The sequence below is a fragment of the Myotis nattereri genome (genome assembly GCF_964212035.1).
Source record: "Myotis nattereri genome assembly, chromosome: 7".
Lineage (NCBI taxonomy): Eukaryota > Metazoa > Chordata > Mammalia > Chiroptera > Vespertilionidae > Myotis > Myotis nattereri.
The window spans coordinates 37,385,535-37,403,704 of record NC_138082.1 but is presented as its reverse complement, the minus strand read 5'-3'; the positions used below and the strand labels follow the sequence as shown (position 1 = coordinate 37,403,704).

The 18,170-nt window shown below is 38.9% G+C and overlaps 1 protein-coding gene across 2 annotated transcripts in view; it reads left to right on the top strand.

Annotated features, from left to right (window-relative positions):
* Positions 1-1,529: 1,529 nt before the first annotated feature.
* Positions 1,530-18,170, top strand: part of DNAJC10 (DnaJ heat shock protein family (Hsp40) member C10) — a 40,904-nt gene continuing 24,263 nt past the window's right edge. The window contains exons 1-11 of one of the 2 annotated variants that reach the window (XM_081095728.1): positions 1,530-1,893; positions 2,121-2,450; positions 3,397-3,745; positions 5,572-5,737; positions 8,059-8,109; positions 10,879-10,961; positions 11,199-11,330; positions 12,311-12,404; positions 13,499-13,576; positions 15,860-15,903; positions 16,404-16,541. In XM_081095728.1, coding sequence (XP_080951854.1) covers positions 3,542-3,745; positions 5,572-5,737; positions 8,059-8,109; positions 10,879-10,961; positions 11,199-11,330; positions 12,311-12,404; positions 13,499-13,576; positions 15,860-15,903; positions 16,404-16,541 — 990 coding nt within the window. In that variant the 5' untranslated portion in view covers positions 1,530-1,893; positions 2,121-2,450; positions 3,397-3,541. The remainder of the gene's footprint in view (positions 1,894-2,120; positions 2,451-3,396; positions 3,746-5,571; positions 5,738-8,058; positions 8,110-10,878; positions 10,962-11,198; positions 11,331-12,310; positions 12,405-13,498; positions 13,577-15,859; positions 15,904-16,403; positions 16,542-18,170) is intronic. The other variant, XM_081095729.1, reaches the window with a different exon arrangement.

Genomic DNA, 18,170 nt, shown 5'->3' with positions numbered 1-18,170 from the left:
ACTGGGTCTGGAAAGATGAGTAGCAATTCTCCAGCTGGAACTAAAAATGAAACAAAGAAGTCCCTTTGTTATAACATATTTCATGCAGTGTATCAAGTTTTGAATTATTATACTGAGGCTGGCAAGGCTTTGATTTCCCTGAACCAAGTGGACATTCCTAATGTCAAGTATCTGAAGTAGGAATGTGCTTTCAAATATCTTTCTGTTCCCCAGGATGACCAATTCCTCACCAAATCCTATACATATTACCTCCTATTTGTTCTCTTCATTTCTCTGTACATGAACTAACGCCACCCTAGTCCAAGCTCATCATCTATCACCTGGTCCATTACAATGGTCTAATAGCCAGTTTTCTGATATTTGCTACTGCCCTCCCACAGTAGCTTAAATAGGAACCTATATATATAAAAGGCTAATATGCAAAGTGTCCCATCAGGAGTACAACCAGGAGACCCGGAGTTCGATCGCTAGCAATGACGGGCGCTGACCACCAGGGGGCGGCGTGGAACAAAGGAAGGCCCTGGTCAGCAGCCAGAAGGCCCTGATCGGCCCTGATCTCCAACCGGGCCTAGGAACCCTACCGTGCACGAATTTCGTGCACTGAGCCTCTAGTTTAAAAATAATCATAACCCTCCCTCATCCTGAATAATTCAAACCAAAAGCCATTAGGTGGGTGGGCAGTGTCAGAGTCCAACCAAGGCGAGGAGTGTGCCCACATTGGGCAGAGGTAAGGGATGGGGGGGAGGGCAGTGAGTGAGCGTGACTTCATGTTGGAGCCTTTTCATGGTGTCCCTGTGGGAAGGCAGCTTGACATAGATTGGAACCTGAGTGAAGAGCAGCCCAATCTAAAATGTAGGATGAAGAGGGCAGCTGCACAGGAAAGCGGCTAGCACCAGCGGTGGGAGATTGGTTACATATGGGGGAATTGAAAGTTAAGTACATAGAAAGCAAGAATAATGGGAACAGATTTCTCGTTGTCAGGGAAAAGAGCTACACATGAAGGGAGAAAACTGGAATGACTTCTGTGACATTATATTGGAACTGGAAGTTTTGGTGTAAACTCATAGTTTCATATATATGCAAATATGAACCTGTGTATGTGTGAGTGTTAATGTACATATATTCCCTCCCTGCTTTCCTTTTATTTCAAGGGGAAAAAAGAAGGGGCGGGGGGGGGGGGCGGAGAGAGAAATGTCAGTTTGTTCCACTTACTTATGCATTCATTGGTTGATTTTCCCATGTGCCCTGACCAGGGATTGAACCCTCAACCTTGGTGTACAGGGGCAACGCTCTAACCAACTGAGCAACCCGGCCAGGATCCAAGCTTTCCCCTTTTTTTGCAAAATTTCCCTTCTGCCCACCAACCAACAGAACAATCCTCTGTAGCCCTGCCTTCCCTTTAAGAACTGGATCACCGGAAAATCGCCAGCCCCGGGGCCCTTTGGGTTTCCCCGTCACCATAGCAACAGGCGCCGGAAGGGGCGGGCTTCGCTGGCCTGCGTCGGGCCCCCGGCAGCGCCGGTCCCAGAAGTGCGGGGGGAGGCGTGGACTTTGCGGTTAGAGCGTGTCCCTCAGCTCCGGGTTGGAACCGGAGCCGGATTCCGCGCAGACCGCCACGTCAACCTAAACATACGCCGCCCTCCCTACCCGGCCGCTGCCGCCGCCGCCGCCGCCCCAGGCCTGTGCGGGTCCGCCCAGGCCGAGCGGTCCACGCCTTTCCCACAGTGCCCCGCGCCAGGCCCCGCCCCGCTCGCGCTGGAGACCGGCGTGCGGAGCCGACCGGAGGTGGCTGTCGCTGCTGCCCGGGCGGCTCAACCTCCCCATCCCGAGCGCGGCGGCCCGGCGGCCCGAGAGTGCGCGCTTCCCTCCCGCCCGCACCGCGGCGCTCGGCCGGTAGGATCAGCCGAGGGGGAGGCGGAGTGGGGAGGAGCTGTGGCGGCGACCCCGCAGCCCCGAGGTGGGCACAGGCTGGAGCCGGCGGCGCGCGGGCCCGCTGGGAGGGAGGGCGGGACGGCCGTGCGCCTGGACTCGAGCCTTGGTCGCTCGGCGGCCGGTTCGTTGTGTGCTTGCTCCTTCCTTCCCATTACACACAGCGCCTTGCTCCCCGCCTCTTGCTCCAGGTCCTCCCTTTCGCTCGGCTACTCGGGCTCCTTTCTGCCCGTTCTGGCCCGAGACCTCGCCCACCAGCATCCGAGGACCGTCCTGTCGCCCGTTGTCTCCACCTCCCGCTCCTCGCCTGCCGTCCGAGCGGCAGCTGCGGGAGGGTCCGGGTGCACTTACCTGCCGCCTCCACCTGCGCCGCCGCCCCGCGCGGAGCCCGCCGTCACACCCCTGCTGGACCTGCCGGGCTCGGGCCGCGCGAGCGGCGTTTGAGAATATGCTCTGTTTCTTCCTAGTCGTTGTGGTCTAGTGTGGATATTTGTTCACATACATCGCTGTCTTTTGCAAAGGTGCTTTTGGGTGGCATGAAAGGGAGGGGTTAGAAGTGATTCACAGGTCAGGACCACAGTTTTAAATGGACATTTAGGGTTAAATGAAGAAAGAACCCGAGGATGCGTGGGAAGGTTAGCTTTTTCTAAGCATGATGAGGTCTTTGGGAGGAACGTGTACAAGTGTAAATGGTGTCTGACCTTATTTTCCCCCTACACCAGGGAGCATGTCTAAGTAACTGACTCCCTTCTTTTTCTATTTGTGCTTCTACCAAACGTAAGCTTTGCAATAAAGTCACACGGTTAGCTTGTAGTTATTCTTCTTCTACTTTTATGAAATAGTCTCCGTTTCTATGTAATGTAAGCACCTTCTGAGAAAACTCGGGAGAAGACGGCCTCCTATGGAAGTTGTCTATTAGAACAATAAAAATTCGCTGCCATATTTGGAAGTGTTGTATAACAAAACAGACCCCCTGGAAGGTACCTGTCCTTTCTGGTCCCCACCCCCCAAAGGATATTCCGCACAAGTGAAATCTGATTAAAATGAAAACTGGGTAGCGTTAAAGAGGTGAAGCAGTAGCCAAAAAGGAAGTGGTATTACAAAAGGGCAAGGCTTAGAGCAGGGGAGAAAAAGGAAGGAACAGTCCCCCCCGCCCCCCCCCCTTGTTTGCTGCTGCTGAACAGAACAATTTGCTGAGCTTATAAAATGTTCTGGCTAGCCACAACCACGCACTAGCTTTCACCGTGTACCTGCCATCTCTTGGGTGATTTCACAAATCTGCATACCTGGATGTGGAAGCAGCGAAAGGGGCCCCAAAATAAGAGAGCCCGGGGCACTCACTCTGATTCACTATTTAATGGAGATTGTATTGCTGACCATGTTATTTAATAAGTAGTATTATTGCTGGGTTTGGGGTGTTTTGTTTTGTTTTTAATGTATTTTAACTACTTGGTTTCCTCTCTTTAGATTAACATTTGGGAGACAATTTTGTGATCTTTGAGTCACCCGTGGAGTAATGTGGACAGAAGTTCTCAACCTTGCATGTTACATCACCCGGAACCAGCGGTGTATATTAATGTTCACTTAAATCAGAGCTTGTATAAGAAAAAGAATGGGAGTCTGGTTAAATAGAGATGACTATGTCGGAGACTTGAAAAGGGTCGTTCTCTGCTTTCTAATAGTGTCTATGGCCGTTGTAGTGGACGCAGATCAGGATTTTTACAGTTTACTTGGAGTATCCAAAACTGCAAGCAGTAGAGAAATAAGACAAGCTTTCAAGAAGTTAGCATTGAAGCTTCATCCTGATAAAAACCCGGTAGGTAAAAATTTCTTTTTAAACGTATCTCATTAGTGCATGTTAGTAACTTTGAGTCTCTACTTAAATTAGTTTAAAGAATATGTGCTCAAAATGCTTAAGAACATTCACATGTCAAAAATTGTAATTCAACTTAAGTATTAAAAACATAATAAGCAAAAGTGTCTGTTTAGAACAATATAAAGACATGTCAGTACCAATACTGCAATTACCTCTTAATTTGAAAACTAAATTTCCAACAGTTCTACAGATGTTAATCCCAACGCAGGCAATGTCTGTGAAGTAGTTTTCTTAGTAAAGTAGGTTAAGATCAAGTATTTTAAAGCAGTAAAAAAAATTATTTTCTTAGAAGTTAGAGAGTATGTCTTGGTAAAAATGGCATGCTATTAATAGCATGCTATTACTATTTCACTATTTTCTCCCATGCACAAGTTTAAGACCAGAGTCAGAAAGTATTTTAAGTAAAACGTGAGAACAGCCAAATCGAGTTAATTCTAATCATAAATATTTGATTATGTGTCCCATAATGTAATCTTTCAAAACTGAATTAATTTTAATTCTTTTGATATGTTTATAATTCACCTAATTAATTTTTTATTGAGATTTGATCATCAAGGAGAAAGATAGGTTCTAATTTTCTACTTTCTAGATAGAATTTTTTAAAAGATTATTTTATTTTGATTGCATTAAGCTGAGCACTAGAATCAGTATTTTTCTAAAACTCTCATTACTTGGTAATCTTTCCCCAGAATCTATATTCTGCTGTTTTAACATTTTTATTGATTTTTAGATAGAGACAAAGGGAGAGGGAAAGAAACATCTATCAGCTGCTTCCTGTACACCCCACCTGGGGATCAGTCTGAAAGCCAATCCTGGCATGTGCCCTGACAGGGAGTCAAACGTGACTTCCCAGAGCGCAGGCTAATGCTAAATCCACGGAGCTGCCCTGACCAGTTGGCTCAGTGGCTAGAGCGTCGGCCTGCGGACTCAAGGGTCTCAGGTTCGGTTCCAGTCAAGGGCATGTACCTTGGTTGTGGGCACATCCCCAGTAGGGGGTGTGCAGGAGGCAGCTGATCAATGTTTCTCTCTCATCGATGTTTCTAACTTTCTATCCCTCTCCCTTCCTCTCTGTAAAAAATCAACAAAATATATTTTTTTAAAAAATCCACTGAGCCACACTGGCTGGGCTGTATTCTATTTATAGGATTTTTCTTTTTCTTTGAAATTTCAGAATTCGATTTATTTTGTTTCCATATGAAAAATGGTGGACCTACAACTAAGTATTATTTGGATGAAAGCATTCTTCAAAAACCAATTGAACCAGTAACAAATAAGGACTATTTCCAATCCAGTTTTAAGTTGTTATTCTGATATTAGTTTTTATTTACTAGTAATTATCTGATGGATTGGGGCACATACTTTTTATTTAGTTAATATATTAGTTTTGCCTCAAATAGCAAAGTAACCTACAAATTTCTTTGTAATTGTTTTAGGGGCAACAGATAATGCTTAACAAATACAAAGGCTTTTCAAGGGTTCATAAGTTGCCCTTTTCTCAGTTGCATTTCTTAGAAGGAATCACATTGTATAAACACATCTATCAATCAGACTTTTGAGGCATCAGTTCTCATTTTTTTAAGATTGCCGTTCTTTAAAAATCCTTTTTTATTTCAACGCATGATAGCTCACTTCATATTGTTCTACTGCTCCTGACTTGGATATCTATTCTCCCCAAAATCTCAGGATTAAATTAAATCAAAATACAGGTTCTGAAGATACTTGATTATGTATCTGAAATAAATGTTATATCTAATGTTTTTTAATAGAATAACCCAAATGCACATAGTGATTTTTTAAAAATAAATAGAGCGTATGAAGTACTCAAAGATGAAGATCTTCGAAAAAAGTATGACAAATACGGAGAAAAGGGACTTGCAGATAATCAAGAAGGAGGCCAGTATGAAAGCTGGAATTATTATCGTTATGATTTTGGTAAGATGATATACCTTATGAAATGATTGTTATTTATTTGGATAAATTCAGAAAATTAATTTTGTTTCACCACTTAGCTTATGTAGTTAATACGTTTCACCTTGACTCTTTTTAATGTAACATAAGAGTGTTATTCAAAAGGAAAATCAGGTGGTAGCTATTATCTGAACAGATATGAAGGTATTTGGGTCATAATCTTGTTAAATGCTTGTAAAATAAGGTTTGCTGTTTAATTTAAAAATACTTACATTAGAAGTTAAATATTGAAGCTTTTCAAGATTTTTACAGCATTATATTTTCCAAGAAAAGCTAGTTTCTTTTAAGTTTAATAGTGGTCACTTCAGTAGAAATGCCATCTTTAATAATTGTTTACAGTGTTGATAGGAATAAGAAATAAGGTAAGAGCAGAGATGGTAAACAAGTTTAAAAAATCAAGGGAAAGCGCAGCTGGCATGACCCAGTGGTTGAGTGTCGACCTATGAACCAGGGGGTCACAGTTTGATTCCTGGTCATACATAGCACATGCCTGGTTGTGGGCTCAATCCCCAACTAGGGGTGTATAGGAGGCAGGCAGTCAGTGACTCTCTCATCATTGATGTTTCTCTCCCTCTCCATTCCTCTCTGAAATCAATAAAAATATGTATTTTTTAAAAATCAAGGGAAAGGGAGAGTAAGCAGGTATCACGGCAAGAGGGAGCATTCAAGTACCTAATGTCTCTTAGATCAGCGGTTCTCAACCTGTGGGTCACTACCCCTTTGGTGGTTGAACGACCCTTTCACAGGGGTCGCCTAAGACCATCCTGCATATCAGATATTTACATTACGATTCATAACAGTAGCAACATTACAGTTATGAAGTAGCAACGAAAATAATTTTATGGTTGGGTCATAACATGAGGAACTTTATTTAAAGGGCCAGAAGGTTGAGAACCACTGTCTTAGGTCATTAATTAACCTCAAATGTAGGCTAAGAATTGAAGTATGCCTTTATATTCAACTAAAATATTTTCAATTTATAGCTATTATATATGTTTCTTAAGTGTCTTTTTTAAGTATTATTTTCAGGTATATTCACTACAGCATGATAGCTATTTCAGGTGTTAGCAATTCACATTTCACAGTCTAAATCTAGCCTGCCACCTATTTTTGTAAAGTTTTATTGGATACAGGCATACCTCATCTCATTGGGATTCACAGGTCTTGCATTTTTTACAAATTGAAAGCAAGACCCTCCACCAGCAAAAAGATTACAACTACCTTTGATACTACCTTCATTGTGGTGGTCTGGAGCCAAACTGCAATTTTCTGAGTTATGCCCAAACAGTTATGTTCATTTATTTACATATTGTCTATGGCTGCTTTCACACTTGAGTAGTTGTGACAGAAATTATATTTCCCACAAAGCCTGAAATAGTTACTAACTGGTCTCTAGAGAAAAAGTTTGCTGAACCTTGATCTATATTCATCACTAATATTATTTGGATGTTTCATAATAGTAATGAGAAATTTTCACATTGGTTTTAATTATTATGGTAAATAAAATTTATATTTACTTAATAAGTTTGTCTCTACCTCTGTAAGTATTTTAATTATAAAACTTTAAGCCATAGAATATAATTTTAAATGATGCCACTTATTAAAAACATGATTGAAAAATAAATGAGGTCTGTAGTCTAGTTAACAGTAATGTACCAGTGCTAATTTCCTGGTTTGGATATTGTTCTAAAACTATGTAACATATCACCTAGGGCAGTGGTTGGCAAACTCATTAGTCAACAGAGCCAAATACAACAATTGAAATTTCTTTTGAGAGCCAAATTTTTTTTAAACTTAAACTATATAGGTAGGTACATTGTTATTAACTTAATTAGGGTACTCCTAAGGCTTAGGAAGAGCCACACTCAAGGGGCCAAAGAGCCGCATGTGGCTCATGAGCCACAGTTTGCCAACCACGGACCTAGGGGAAGCTTGGGGAAAAGGTAAATGAGAGTCTGTACAACTATTTCAAAAGAAAAAGTTTAAAAAAACATAGTAGGAATTTTTTTGAAGATAAAATTTTGTGAATATTAGGAATCCCACAAACACACACACCTATGACAATCCATATCAGAAACTAGTATCTCGATCATTCTTTAAAGGTACCAGCAGCGGTTTTGTGTACTCTAGGTCTCCCTCTTAGTTTGTCGCATATTTTTCAACTTCGAGGTTTAGTGATCTGATTTTGATGATTAAAACAAGAGTAAATAACCTATTTTAAATGTGGCAATTTACTTTTATGATGAAGTTTTAATTTTATAATTTTTATGGACTTTTAAAATTAGGTATTTATGATGATGATCCTGAAATCATAACATTGGATAGAAGAGAATTTGGTAAGTTTATGGGTATACAGTTATCATCAACTTTCCTTCCATTGTCTTAATGAACTTTAATGACTTCCCTGTGCAGTAGCTACAATTATTCCTCACATTTTACAGCATCACATGAATTGAAATCTTGGAAGGGGTACTAAGCAATATCCTCAACATCTATGCATGTGTGTTTGTGTCTGATTGGCACATTTGAAATTATAATGAACCAAGATCATTCCTTTTTCTACATCATTATTTTCCACATTACTAAAATATTTTTACAACGTTTCAGATTATGGTAAGTGAAAAAAAGCCTAAAACAAAATTTTATATGCAGTGCAGTACAAATCATGCAAAAGGTCAAAGAACAGCTGATAAAATTCTAAATTATACACCTTGTCTATAATGTATGGGTTAACTGTTCTTCCCATAGGCTTGTGTGTTTTGTAATTGAAATGTAGGTGAATACTGAGTCTTAACACATGTTACTAATTAACCTGAATCAGTTACACATACTTAGAATAGTATGTATGTTTTCATGTTACTATACTTCCTATAATTAAGAAACTTTATTTAAAAATTCACTGATTTTGATGTGAAATTATATGGAAACTTTAGCCAAAAGCAAATTGTCTTCACCTTTTTATCTTAAATGTTACATTGTTAAAATTTTTAAATGAATAAATTTTGTTGACTTATATAAGATTATTTTATCTACACTAATAAAAGAGAAACATGCAAATTGGTGTCACTCCGCTACGGCCACCAGCCAATCAGAGCAACTATGCAAATTAACCCAACAAAGATGGCGGTTAATTTGCATACACAGGCACTGAGCGAAGACTGAAGACGGCGGTGGCCATGGAGCTGGAGCGAGCAGGAGGCTTGGGTTGCTCCCAGCAACAGAGGAAGCCAAGCTTCCCGCCAGCCCTGGACTCCGCTCAAGGAGTAGCTGGGGGTCTGGGTCGCCGGGGACAACCCAGGCTTCCAGCCTGCCCTGGGCTCTGCTCAAGGAGGGGCTGGGGGCCTGGGCTCCACTTGAGGAGCTGGAAAAATAAAGAGAAGGAGGGGCTGGGAGCAGCCAGAGTGGAGAAGCCAATCCTCGCTGCTGCGGCTGGACCAAAGGCCTGGGTCCCGGGTGCTAGAGGAAAACCCGTGCCAGCAGCCAGGGGAAGGAAGGCCTATTGTGTGAATCTTCGTGTAACGGGCCACTAGTCCTTTATAATAAAAGCCTAATATGCTAAGTGTCCAGTCATCCAGTTGACCGTTCAACCAATCAAAGCGTAATATGCTAATGATACGCTAAGGCTGCCCAACTCTTTGCTATGACGTGCACTAACCACCAGGTGGCAGATGCTCCGACCGGTAGGTTAGCTTGCTGCTGGGGTCCGGCTGATCAGGACTGAGCAAGATGGGCCGGACAAGCCCTGAAGCCCTCCCACAGTCCCTCCTGCTGGCCAACCACCCGCATCCCACCCCAACGCCGATCATGCCTGAGTGGGGTCCCTCGGCCTGGCCTGTGCCCTCTTGCAATCTGGGACCCCTCAGGAGATGTCAGAGAGCTGGTTTTGGCCTGACAGTGGAACAGCCAGTCGCTATGACTCACACTCACCACCAGGGGGCAGACACTCAATGTAGGAGCTGCCCCCTGGTGGTCAGTGTGCTCCCACAGGGAGTGCTGTTCAGCCAGAAGCTGGGCTCACGGCTGGCAAGCGCAGCAGCGGTGGCGGGAGCCTTTCCTTCCACTGCCGCAGCGCTAAGGATGACCGACTGACGGCTAAGGCCTGCTCCCTGTGGCTTAGGCCCTAAGCCAGCGGTTCTCAACCTGTGGGTCGTGACCCCTGAAAATACATCCTGCATATCAGATATTTACATTACGATTCATAACAGTAGCAAAATTACAGTTATGAAGTAGCAACAAAAATAATTTTATGGTTGGGGGTCACCACAACATGAGGAACTGTATTAAAGGGTCACGGCATTAGGAAGGTTGAGAACCACACCCATCAGACATCCCCCGAGAGCTCCTGGACTGCGAGAGGGAGCAGGCCAGGCTGAGGGCCCCCTTCCCCCTCCCCCCCCCCCCCAGTGGACAAATTTTGTACAATGGGCCTCCAGTAGATTATAATGTATAATGTATTGTTGGCTAGACATTATGTGGTGTTCAGTTTATTATTTTACAAAATAGGTATTTCTGTTTTGAATTGTTAAAAGTGTTATAGGTATTTATGTCTTGAATTGTTAAAAATCTTGATACTTTTCAAATAATGCAGTTTTCCAAGGGAAATGTCTTAAGGCAAAGATTAAATTGAATCCCAGAGTCCTTATTACATTGTATAGGCCTCTTATTTCATTCTTTCAGAATTTGAAATAACTGTCAGAATTGATTGACTCCATGTTTAACTTACGCTGCAGATAGTAGAAGAACTTAAATCTCAGCTCAGTCTCTTACTGTTTTTTTTTCTTCATTTCTCTCATCCACACAAACTCTTCCATGAGCTTTGGCTGTTGCTGCCTTTCTTTTTACAGCTTCATGGTGAGATGGTATTAAGCAGTTTAAGGCTGCTGCTTGTATAAGTATGGGCTTCGAAGAGTTTCTTTAAAAAGGTATTATTTGACAGTTGAAGTACATTTTTTTTATAGAAAATTTTGCACAGAAAATTATTGATAAAGGCAGTACGAAAGGTGTATGACTTTTTTTCTTTCTGATCACAACAAAATTTTTTTAACCAAACTATGCACAAACCTCAGCAAATAGTTCTAAGTTATTTTGGTTTCATGTACTTTTAGATGCTGCTGTTAATTCTGGAGAACTGTGGTTTGTGAACTTTTACTCTGCAGGATGTTCACACTGTCATGATTTAGCTCCCACAGTACGTATTTTTTACATCCTGATTATTAAAGTTTTATTATTTCTAATTTATCTGTTATTTGAGTTTTTTAATATATTGGGATTTTCCTATTAACAGCAATTATAGCTATCAGTAATAATTATGTATTTTCACATATTTATGGTTTATTTGCTAAAAATAGTCTTTAAGTATGTATAGCTTGAAGAATGTTCAAGGGAAGTGTTCAGAGAAATACTTATGTTTCCTTTTTTCTCATAGTGGAGAGACTTTGCTAAAGAAGTGGATGGATTACTTCGAATTGGAGCCGTTAACTGTGGCGATGATAGAATGCTTTGCCGAATGAAAGGAGTGAACAGTTATCCCAGCCTCTTCATATTTAGGTCTGGAATGGTAAGGGATAAAGTTAGCAGTTTTTAAATTTGGGGAACTTTATGATAAAGAAAATACTAGAGAAAACACAAGATGAGAATTAGTAGAATGCTTTGGTATTTACGTTTTACTTTAGGTACTAACTCATCTCTAGTCATAATAAACATTTTTAGTATTACGAATACTTTTAGATGCCTTTACAGTTCACCTTGGAATAATAACATAGAGGTTAGTGGCGCCTATAGAAAAATGCATAGCCCTGCCGCTGTGGCTCAGTGGTTGAGTGCCGACCTATGAACTAGAGGTCATGGTTTGATTCCTGGTTAGGGTACATGCCCATCCCCAGTAGGAGATGTGCAGGAGGCAGCTGGTCAATGATTCTCATCATTGATGTTTCTCTCTCCCTCTCCCTTCCTCTCTGATACCAATAAAAAAAACAAAATTTTTTTTTTAAATGTGTGTAACTCAAGTGAGCGCTCATTGCATGCACGGATTCCCAATCTCCAATTGACCCTTCACAGGAGTTTGAACTGCAGACAGTTAAAAACTAAGTGGACCAATTGAAAAATTCCAAGTATAAGTGGACCCGTGCAGTTCAACCCACATCATTCAATGGTCAAATGATGACTTTCAAAATTAAATGATTGCCGATTTGTTTCTGTCTTAAAGAACATAGTATAACCAATATGCGCATATTCTACTTTATAGTTTACAAAGTATTTTCAGGTATTGTCTCATTGAAGATAAAATTTTGATGTCCCTTTTTTCCCAGTTTTAAGTGATAAAACTGAAACAAAAATTATGAATAGTATTATTAAAATGTCTTCCTTGAAATCTATACAATCAAGATTTTCAGTATATTATTTGGAAATACATTGTACATTTAAGGGGCAGATCTTACTGTATTTTTCAAAATAATGTAGAATCAAAAGTATTATTTTTAGTGGTGTTTTTAAAAGAAAAAGTAAAATATGTTTCCCTTTTTATTAAAAAACCAATAGGCTGCAGTGAAATACCATGGTGACAGATCAAAGGACAGTTTGGTGAGCTTCGCCATGCAGCATGTCAGAAGCTCAGTGACAGAACTGTGGGCAGGTAATTTTATTTTCTTAATTTGCTTGATTTTTAAGGCTCCTTTGAAATTTATATTTTGTTTTTCAGTGGCAGTATTAATATTTTGGTCATCATATTGAAATTTTAAAATACTTTTTTGATGCTTTTCGAAGGGAATTGTGTCTTTTGTTCTGACCACTACTAAATAGTAGGCATTTAACAAATGAATTATATGTGTACAGAAACAAAACAATTAAAATATGGGAAATAGATATGAGGTGGGACTAGAGGAAAAGGCAAATTTCAAAGTGCAACTAAATATTTAGCAAACCAAGTGTTTTATTGCTTTCATAAGTATACTATATCTGGCAGTAAATTCATGCCTATCCAGTTTAATTTTAAAGTTTAAAAACTCTTCTGATATTAGGCTTTTAATTCTTCAATGTCTTTAGATGGGCTATTTTAACTACTCTGTATTACCCATGAAATGATGGTGTTCACATCTAAAGGGTATTCATTGAATACCATTTATTGTCTCTGAAACTATGTTCAATACTAGGGCTGTAGTAATAAAATAAATAGCCCCTGCCTTCAAGGCTGCTGCTTGTACATTTCTTATTTTAGCAAGAGACACTAGTAAACCATTAAAATTCAGCATAGTAACTATTATGGTAAAGGTAAGCTTATGGAAGCATGAAGGATAAGGAAACTCAGGTAGGGAATGGGAAAAGGTTAGTAAATACTTCTGGAATGAGGTCAGACCCAATCTGTCATGAAAATGAAGAGGAAGCCTTAAAGGCTCATTGTGTTATTTGGGGAACTGGCAGTATTTCATGACTCTAACAGAAGGATATGTAATGCATTAGTGGCTTGGGGAGAAATATGGCTGGCTGCAAGGGTAGATCTTACCAATTTGAGTTTCCTAATGAAATAATGAATTTAGATTTTATGTGATGGAAAAAAAAAATGGAAAGCTGGTGAATGAATTTTACATACTCAAAAGGATTTTTAGAAATTCCTGACTACTAAGAGTGGATTGGAAGAGGGTGAAATTAGGAGAGAAAAAAAAAAATTTAGAAAACTGTTTTCATTATCAAGTAACAAGTGATCAGAAATTTGCTTTATTTTCTTTTAAGGAAATTTTGTTAACGCAATACAAACTGCTTTTGCCTCTGGTATTGGCTGGCTGATAACATTCTGTTCCGAAGGAGGAGGTAATTTATTCATTATTTTGTTATGAAGAGACCATGACATACAATTTTTAATGACAATATTTTTTACTTTTTCAGCTTTATTAAGATATAATTAAATAGCATTGTGTAACTTGAAGGGGTCAACATGTTGATTTGATACTCTTCCAAAATGATTACCACCATAGCATTAGCTACCATCTCCATCCTGTCAAATAATTGCCATTTCTTTTTTGTAGTGAGAACATTTAAGATGTACTCTCTTAGCAACTTTTAAGCATATAATATACTATTATTAGCTATAATCACTATATGTTGTACATTAGATCCCCAGGACTTGCTAATCTTTTTTTTTTTTTTTTAATATATTTTATTGATTTTTTACAGAGAGGAAGGGAGAGAGATAGTCAGAAACATCGATGAGAGAGAAACAGCGATCAGCTGCCTCCTGCACATCTCCCACTGGGGATGTGCCCGCAACCCAGGTACATGCCCTTGACCAGAATCGAACCTGGGACCCTTCAGTCCGCAGGCGGACGCTCTGTCCACTGGCTAAGGACTTGCTAATCTTATAACTGGAAGTATGTATCCTTAGGCTAGGTGACCATCTTGAGTAAGCTACTATAATTGATTGTTCAGTACTCCAAACTACAATTTATATACAAGGTTATAACTTTTTACTTAATAAATATTTTTCTTTCTATTATTTTTCACATAGGAGGTTTTAAAATTATTAATTTTTTAAAGTATCGTTTATGGTTTCTGTTCAATGGGCAAGTTTTTCAGCCTAATTATATTCACAGTAAATGGTATGTTCAGATAGTCACAGATGTACATATTTATCAGTTTGCAAAAGCAGTCATTTACAGATACAGTCCTCCCAAAATAATTTTTGGAGTTATTGGCATTGCCTCATACTTATGCATATAAATATGTATACATGTTTACCTCAAAACATTATATATATTTTTTTAAAAAATATATTATATTGATTTTTTACAGAGAAGAAGGGAGAGGGATAGAGAGCTAGAAACATCGATGAGAGAGAAACATCGATCAGCTGCCTTCTGCATGCCCCCCAGTGGGGATGTGCCTGCAACCAAGGTACATGCCCTTGACCGGAATCGAACCTGGGACCCTTGAGTTCGCAGGCCGACGCTCCATCCACTGAGCCAAACCGGTTCGGCAAAACATTATATATTTGAAGATGACAACTTTCTATTTCTAGGAACCTTTCCCTCAGTAGGTTAAGTTGAAAATACCCTACCTGTCAAACCACGAACTATAAACTGTATTTAAGCAATGTGATTGCTTACATATTGGTCCCAGTATTACAGAATATTCTAATTCAGCCTAGCTGGCATGGCTCAGTGGGAGCATCGACTTATGAACCAGGAGGTCACAGTTCAATTCCGGGTCAGGGCACATGCCCAGGTTGCTGGCTTGATCCCCAGTAGGGGGTATGCAGGAGGCAGCCAATCAATCTCTCATCATTGATGTTTCTATCTCTTTCTCCCTCTCCCTTTCTCTCTGGAATCAATAAAAATATTTTAAAAGAAAGAAATATTCTAATTCATTAATATCTTTTCATATGTTTTTATCCCAACATGAATCTTTTCCTGAAACTTCACCTCACAGCCTTTATGCTGCCATGTTGAGGAGATATTGCCTTGAAAATAAAATCACCCTTAAATTTAATCTATCCTTGAGGAGTTTATTCATTTTGGCCTAATGCACAAATTTTTGTCCATTTACACATGAAAAAACTTTTGAAACTAGAGATTTTACATATCTCTCTAGGCTCTGTGATGCTACAGCTCCCTTTCTTCAAAGTTATCTCATTTAGTGTTAGTATTCATATTTACAGAACTTTTATAAAAATAATGAAGAGGCTATTTTATCTTATTTTAAGGATCTTTTGCATATTTTTATCAAAAAGAATTCATTACATGTTATTTCTCCAAAATTGTGAGATATCTTAGATAAAGGGGATTATTGATCAGAGAAATTTGAGAGTAAGATCCTAAAGGAATGCTTGAGAGAAAATTACTCATTTTCTCTTTAGCTGGAAATCCTGGGATTCTAAGGGGAAGGAATAAAAGAATTAGTGAGTGAGTGAGAGAGGTAATGTGTTGTGTGTGGAGAATGAGACTTTGACCACAGTAGTTACCTAGTAAATAAAGATTTCAGTATTTACCAGTAGAGCTCAAATGATTGTCTTAGAATCAGCATGATAGCTTCGTGAAAAGGCAAATGAAAGTATACACTCAGTAGAACTGAAATTGCTTGCTATTGTTTTCGTTCCAGATTGTTTGACTTCACAGACACGTCTCAGGCTTAGTGGCATGTTGGTAAGCATCAATTATTTTCTAAGACTACTAGTATATAGCCATGTAAAAAAAACACACACAAAAAAAAAACACCACACACATATACACATTTAAAAAAAGATTTCAGATATTGTCTTTGGTAGTTTTTTGAACATTTAACTTGCTTATTTGTAATCTTTCTTACTTTCTGATAAATGTAGTCATAGTTGTAGGTTTCTAATAATGAACTGTGTTCAGTAAATTTTGGCATGTGGTGCTTTCATTGTCATTCACTGCTAAGTATTCTTTAATTTAATTATGAAGTCCTTTTTAACCAAAGAGTTATATATTAGTGTTTTTGTCATTTCCAAACTTTATTGTTTTGTTTGTTATTTTTGTTATTTAGTTAGCTCTCATCATATAATGGTTGGGGAGTAGTCTTTGTTTTTGATACTTTGTTGTTGAAGCTCCCTTTGGGGGGAAACTTGGTCTTCCACTTGCAACAGGACCTATGTTTTCATTGTTGTTTCTTTCTATTTTAGGATGGTCTTGTTAATGTGGGATGGATGGACTGTGCCACGCAGGCCAACCTTTGTACAAGTTTGGATATAACAACAAGTTCTACTGCCTATTTTCCTCCTGGAGCCACTTTAAATAACAAAGAGAAAAGCAATGTTTTGGTATGAATCATTTTCATTTCTTTGAATGCACACACTTAAATATGTTTTTTTAATCAAAGAGTAAGAAAATGAATCAGTTTATATCATCTGAATGTGGAACATTTAATAATCTAGAACAAATTTAATTTCTGGGATTCTGTTTAATACATTATTTAGTTTGTAAAGTCTGCTATAAGAATTATTTTTAACTGGCATAAACTATTATACTTTCAAACCTCAAAGGTATGGAATACATTTTTAGGTTAAATGAGTTTCATTAGTTTCCTTTATTTGTATGTTTTCTGATGTTAAAATACAGATCATTGGTCGGTTTGACTGAAACCCGGTATCTATTTTTTTTTTAAGCACACTGTTAGATTCTGGTATAAACTCAGTGTGGAGATCTGCTGGTATGGTTCACCTCCCTAATTTTAGGAATGAGGAAACTGAGTGTCAAGCTAGTTATCAAGGAGTTGGGATAAACAGTGGGATATCAGACAAGTTTCTAAGGAACTCCAAAAGAAAAGAAAGACTCTAAGAAGAACAAACTTCCTTTAGTTTTCTGTAAAAATTTTTTTTTATGTTGATAAACAGACATATTCATTACAGAAATTCATATATAGTAAAGAAATGCTTAAAGAAAGGTGCAAAATTTACTGAAACCGAATCACCAATAGACCAGCACCATCATATTTTGGTAAATATCCTTCCAGAACTCTGCGTAGGTGTGCATACTATTAGGACTTGGTTTTATCTGTGGCCTAGGTCTCTGCCCTCCACTCCAGACTGCATTCTACTACCTATTCAACATCCCTCCTGGGATATTAATTAAGGTCTCAAACTTGGATATCTGCAACTATACTCCTGATAGTCCATAATAAATCTGCTCTACCCACAGTTTTCCCCATCTCAGTTGATGAACTATAAATGTAATATACATGCCATGCACACAAACACAGGTGGGCAAAAGTAGGTTTACAGTTGTAATGCAAATAATACCAAATAATATTAAGAGTAAACAAGTTGTGACTTGTTTTGCATAGTCACAACTGTAAACCTAGTTTTGCCCACCCCTGTGTATATATAATCATTATCAACAACCCCTGAATACTAATTCATTGGCTAAAGGTGACATACTTAGATTAATCATTACTCTCTTAATAGATATTTAAGTTGTTTCTACTTTTGATGATTATAAGCAGTGTAATGAACAATCTTATTCATCTTTTTGTTCTTCTTCAATTATCTGTTTAGAATGAGATAGCTGCGGCAAGTTAAATTCCATTCATGTTGCCAAACTGCCCTACAGAAATTTGTTTAACTCTGTGCCATCATTTCATGACATTTGCCTATACCCTGGCCAACAGTTAATATAGGGTCTTACCTTTAGTCACATGCAACTTCATATTTTAGTGAGCCTTTGGGATTTTTTATATAAACTGCAAGCTCAGAATCAATCTTAGAAAACATAAATAAGTCATACTGGAAATGTAATAACCAGGAGTGATGGATTAAAGTCCTTATCCCTCCTAAAAGCATTTACGTTTTAAAAAATATAAGACACTATGCCAGCTAAATATGTCTGGAAGGTGAAATTTAGACTGGACAGTATCCTCTTATATATACAACTACCAAGTTTTACACCGAGAC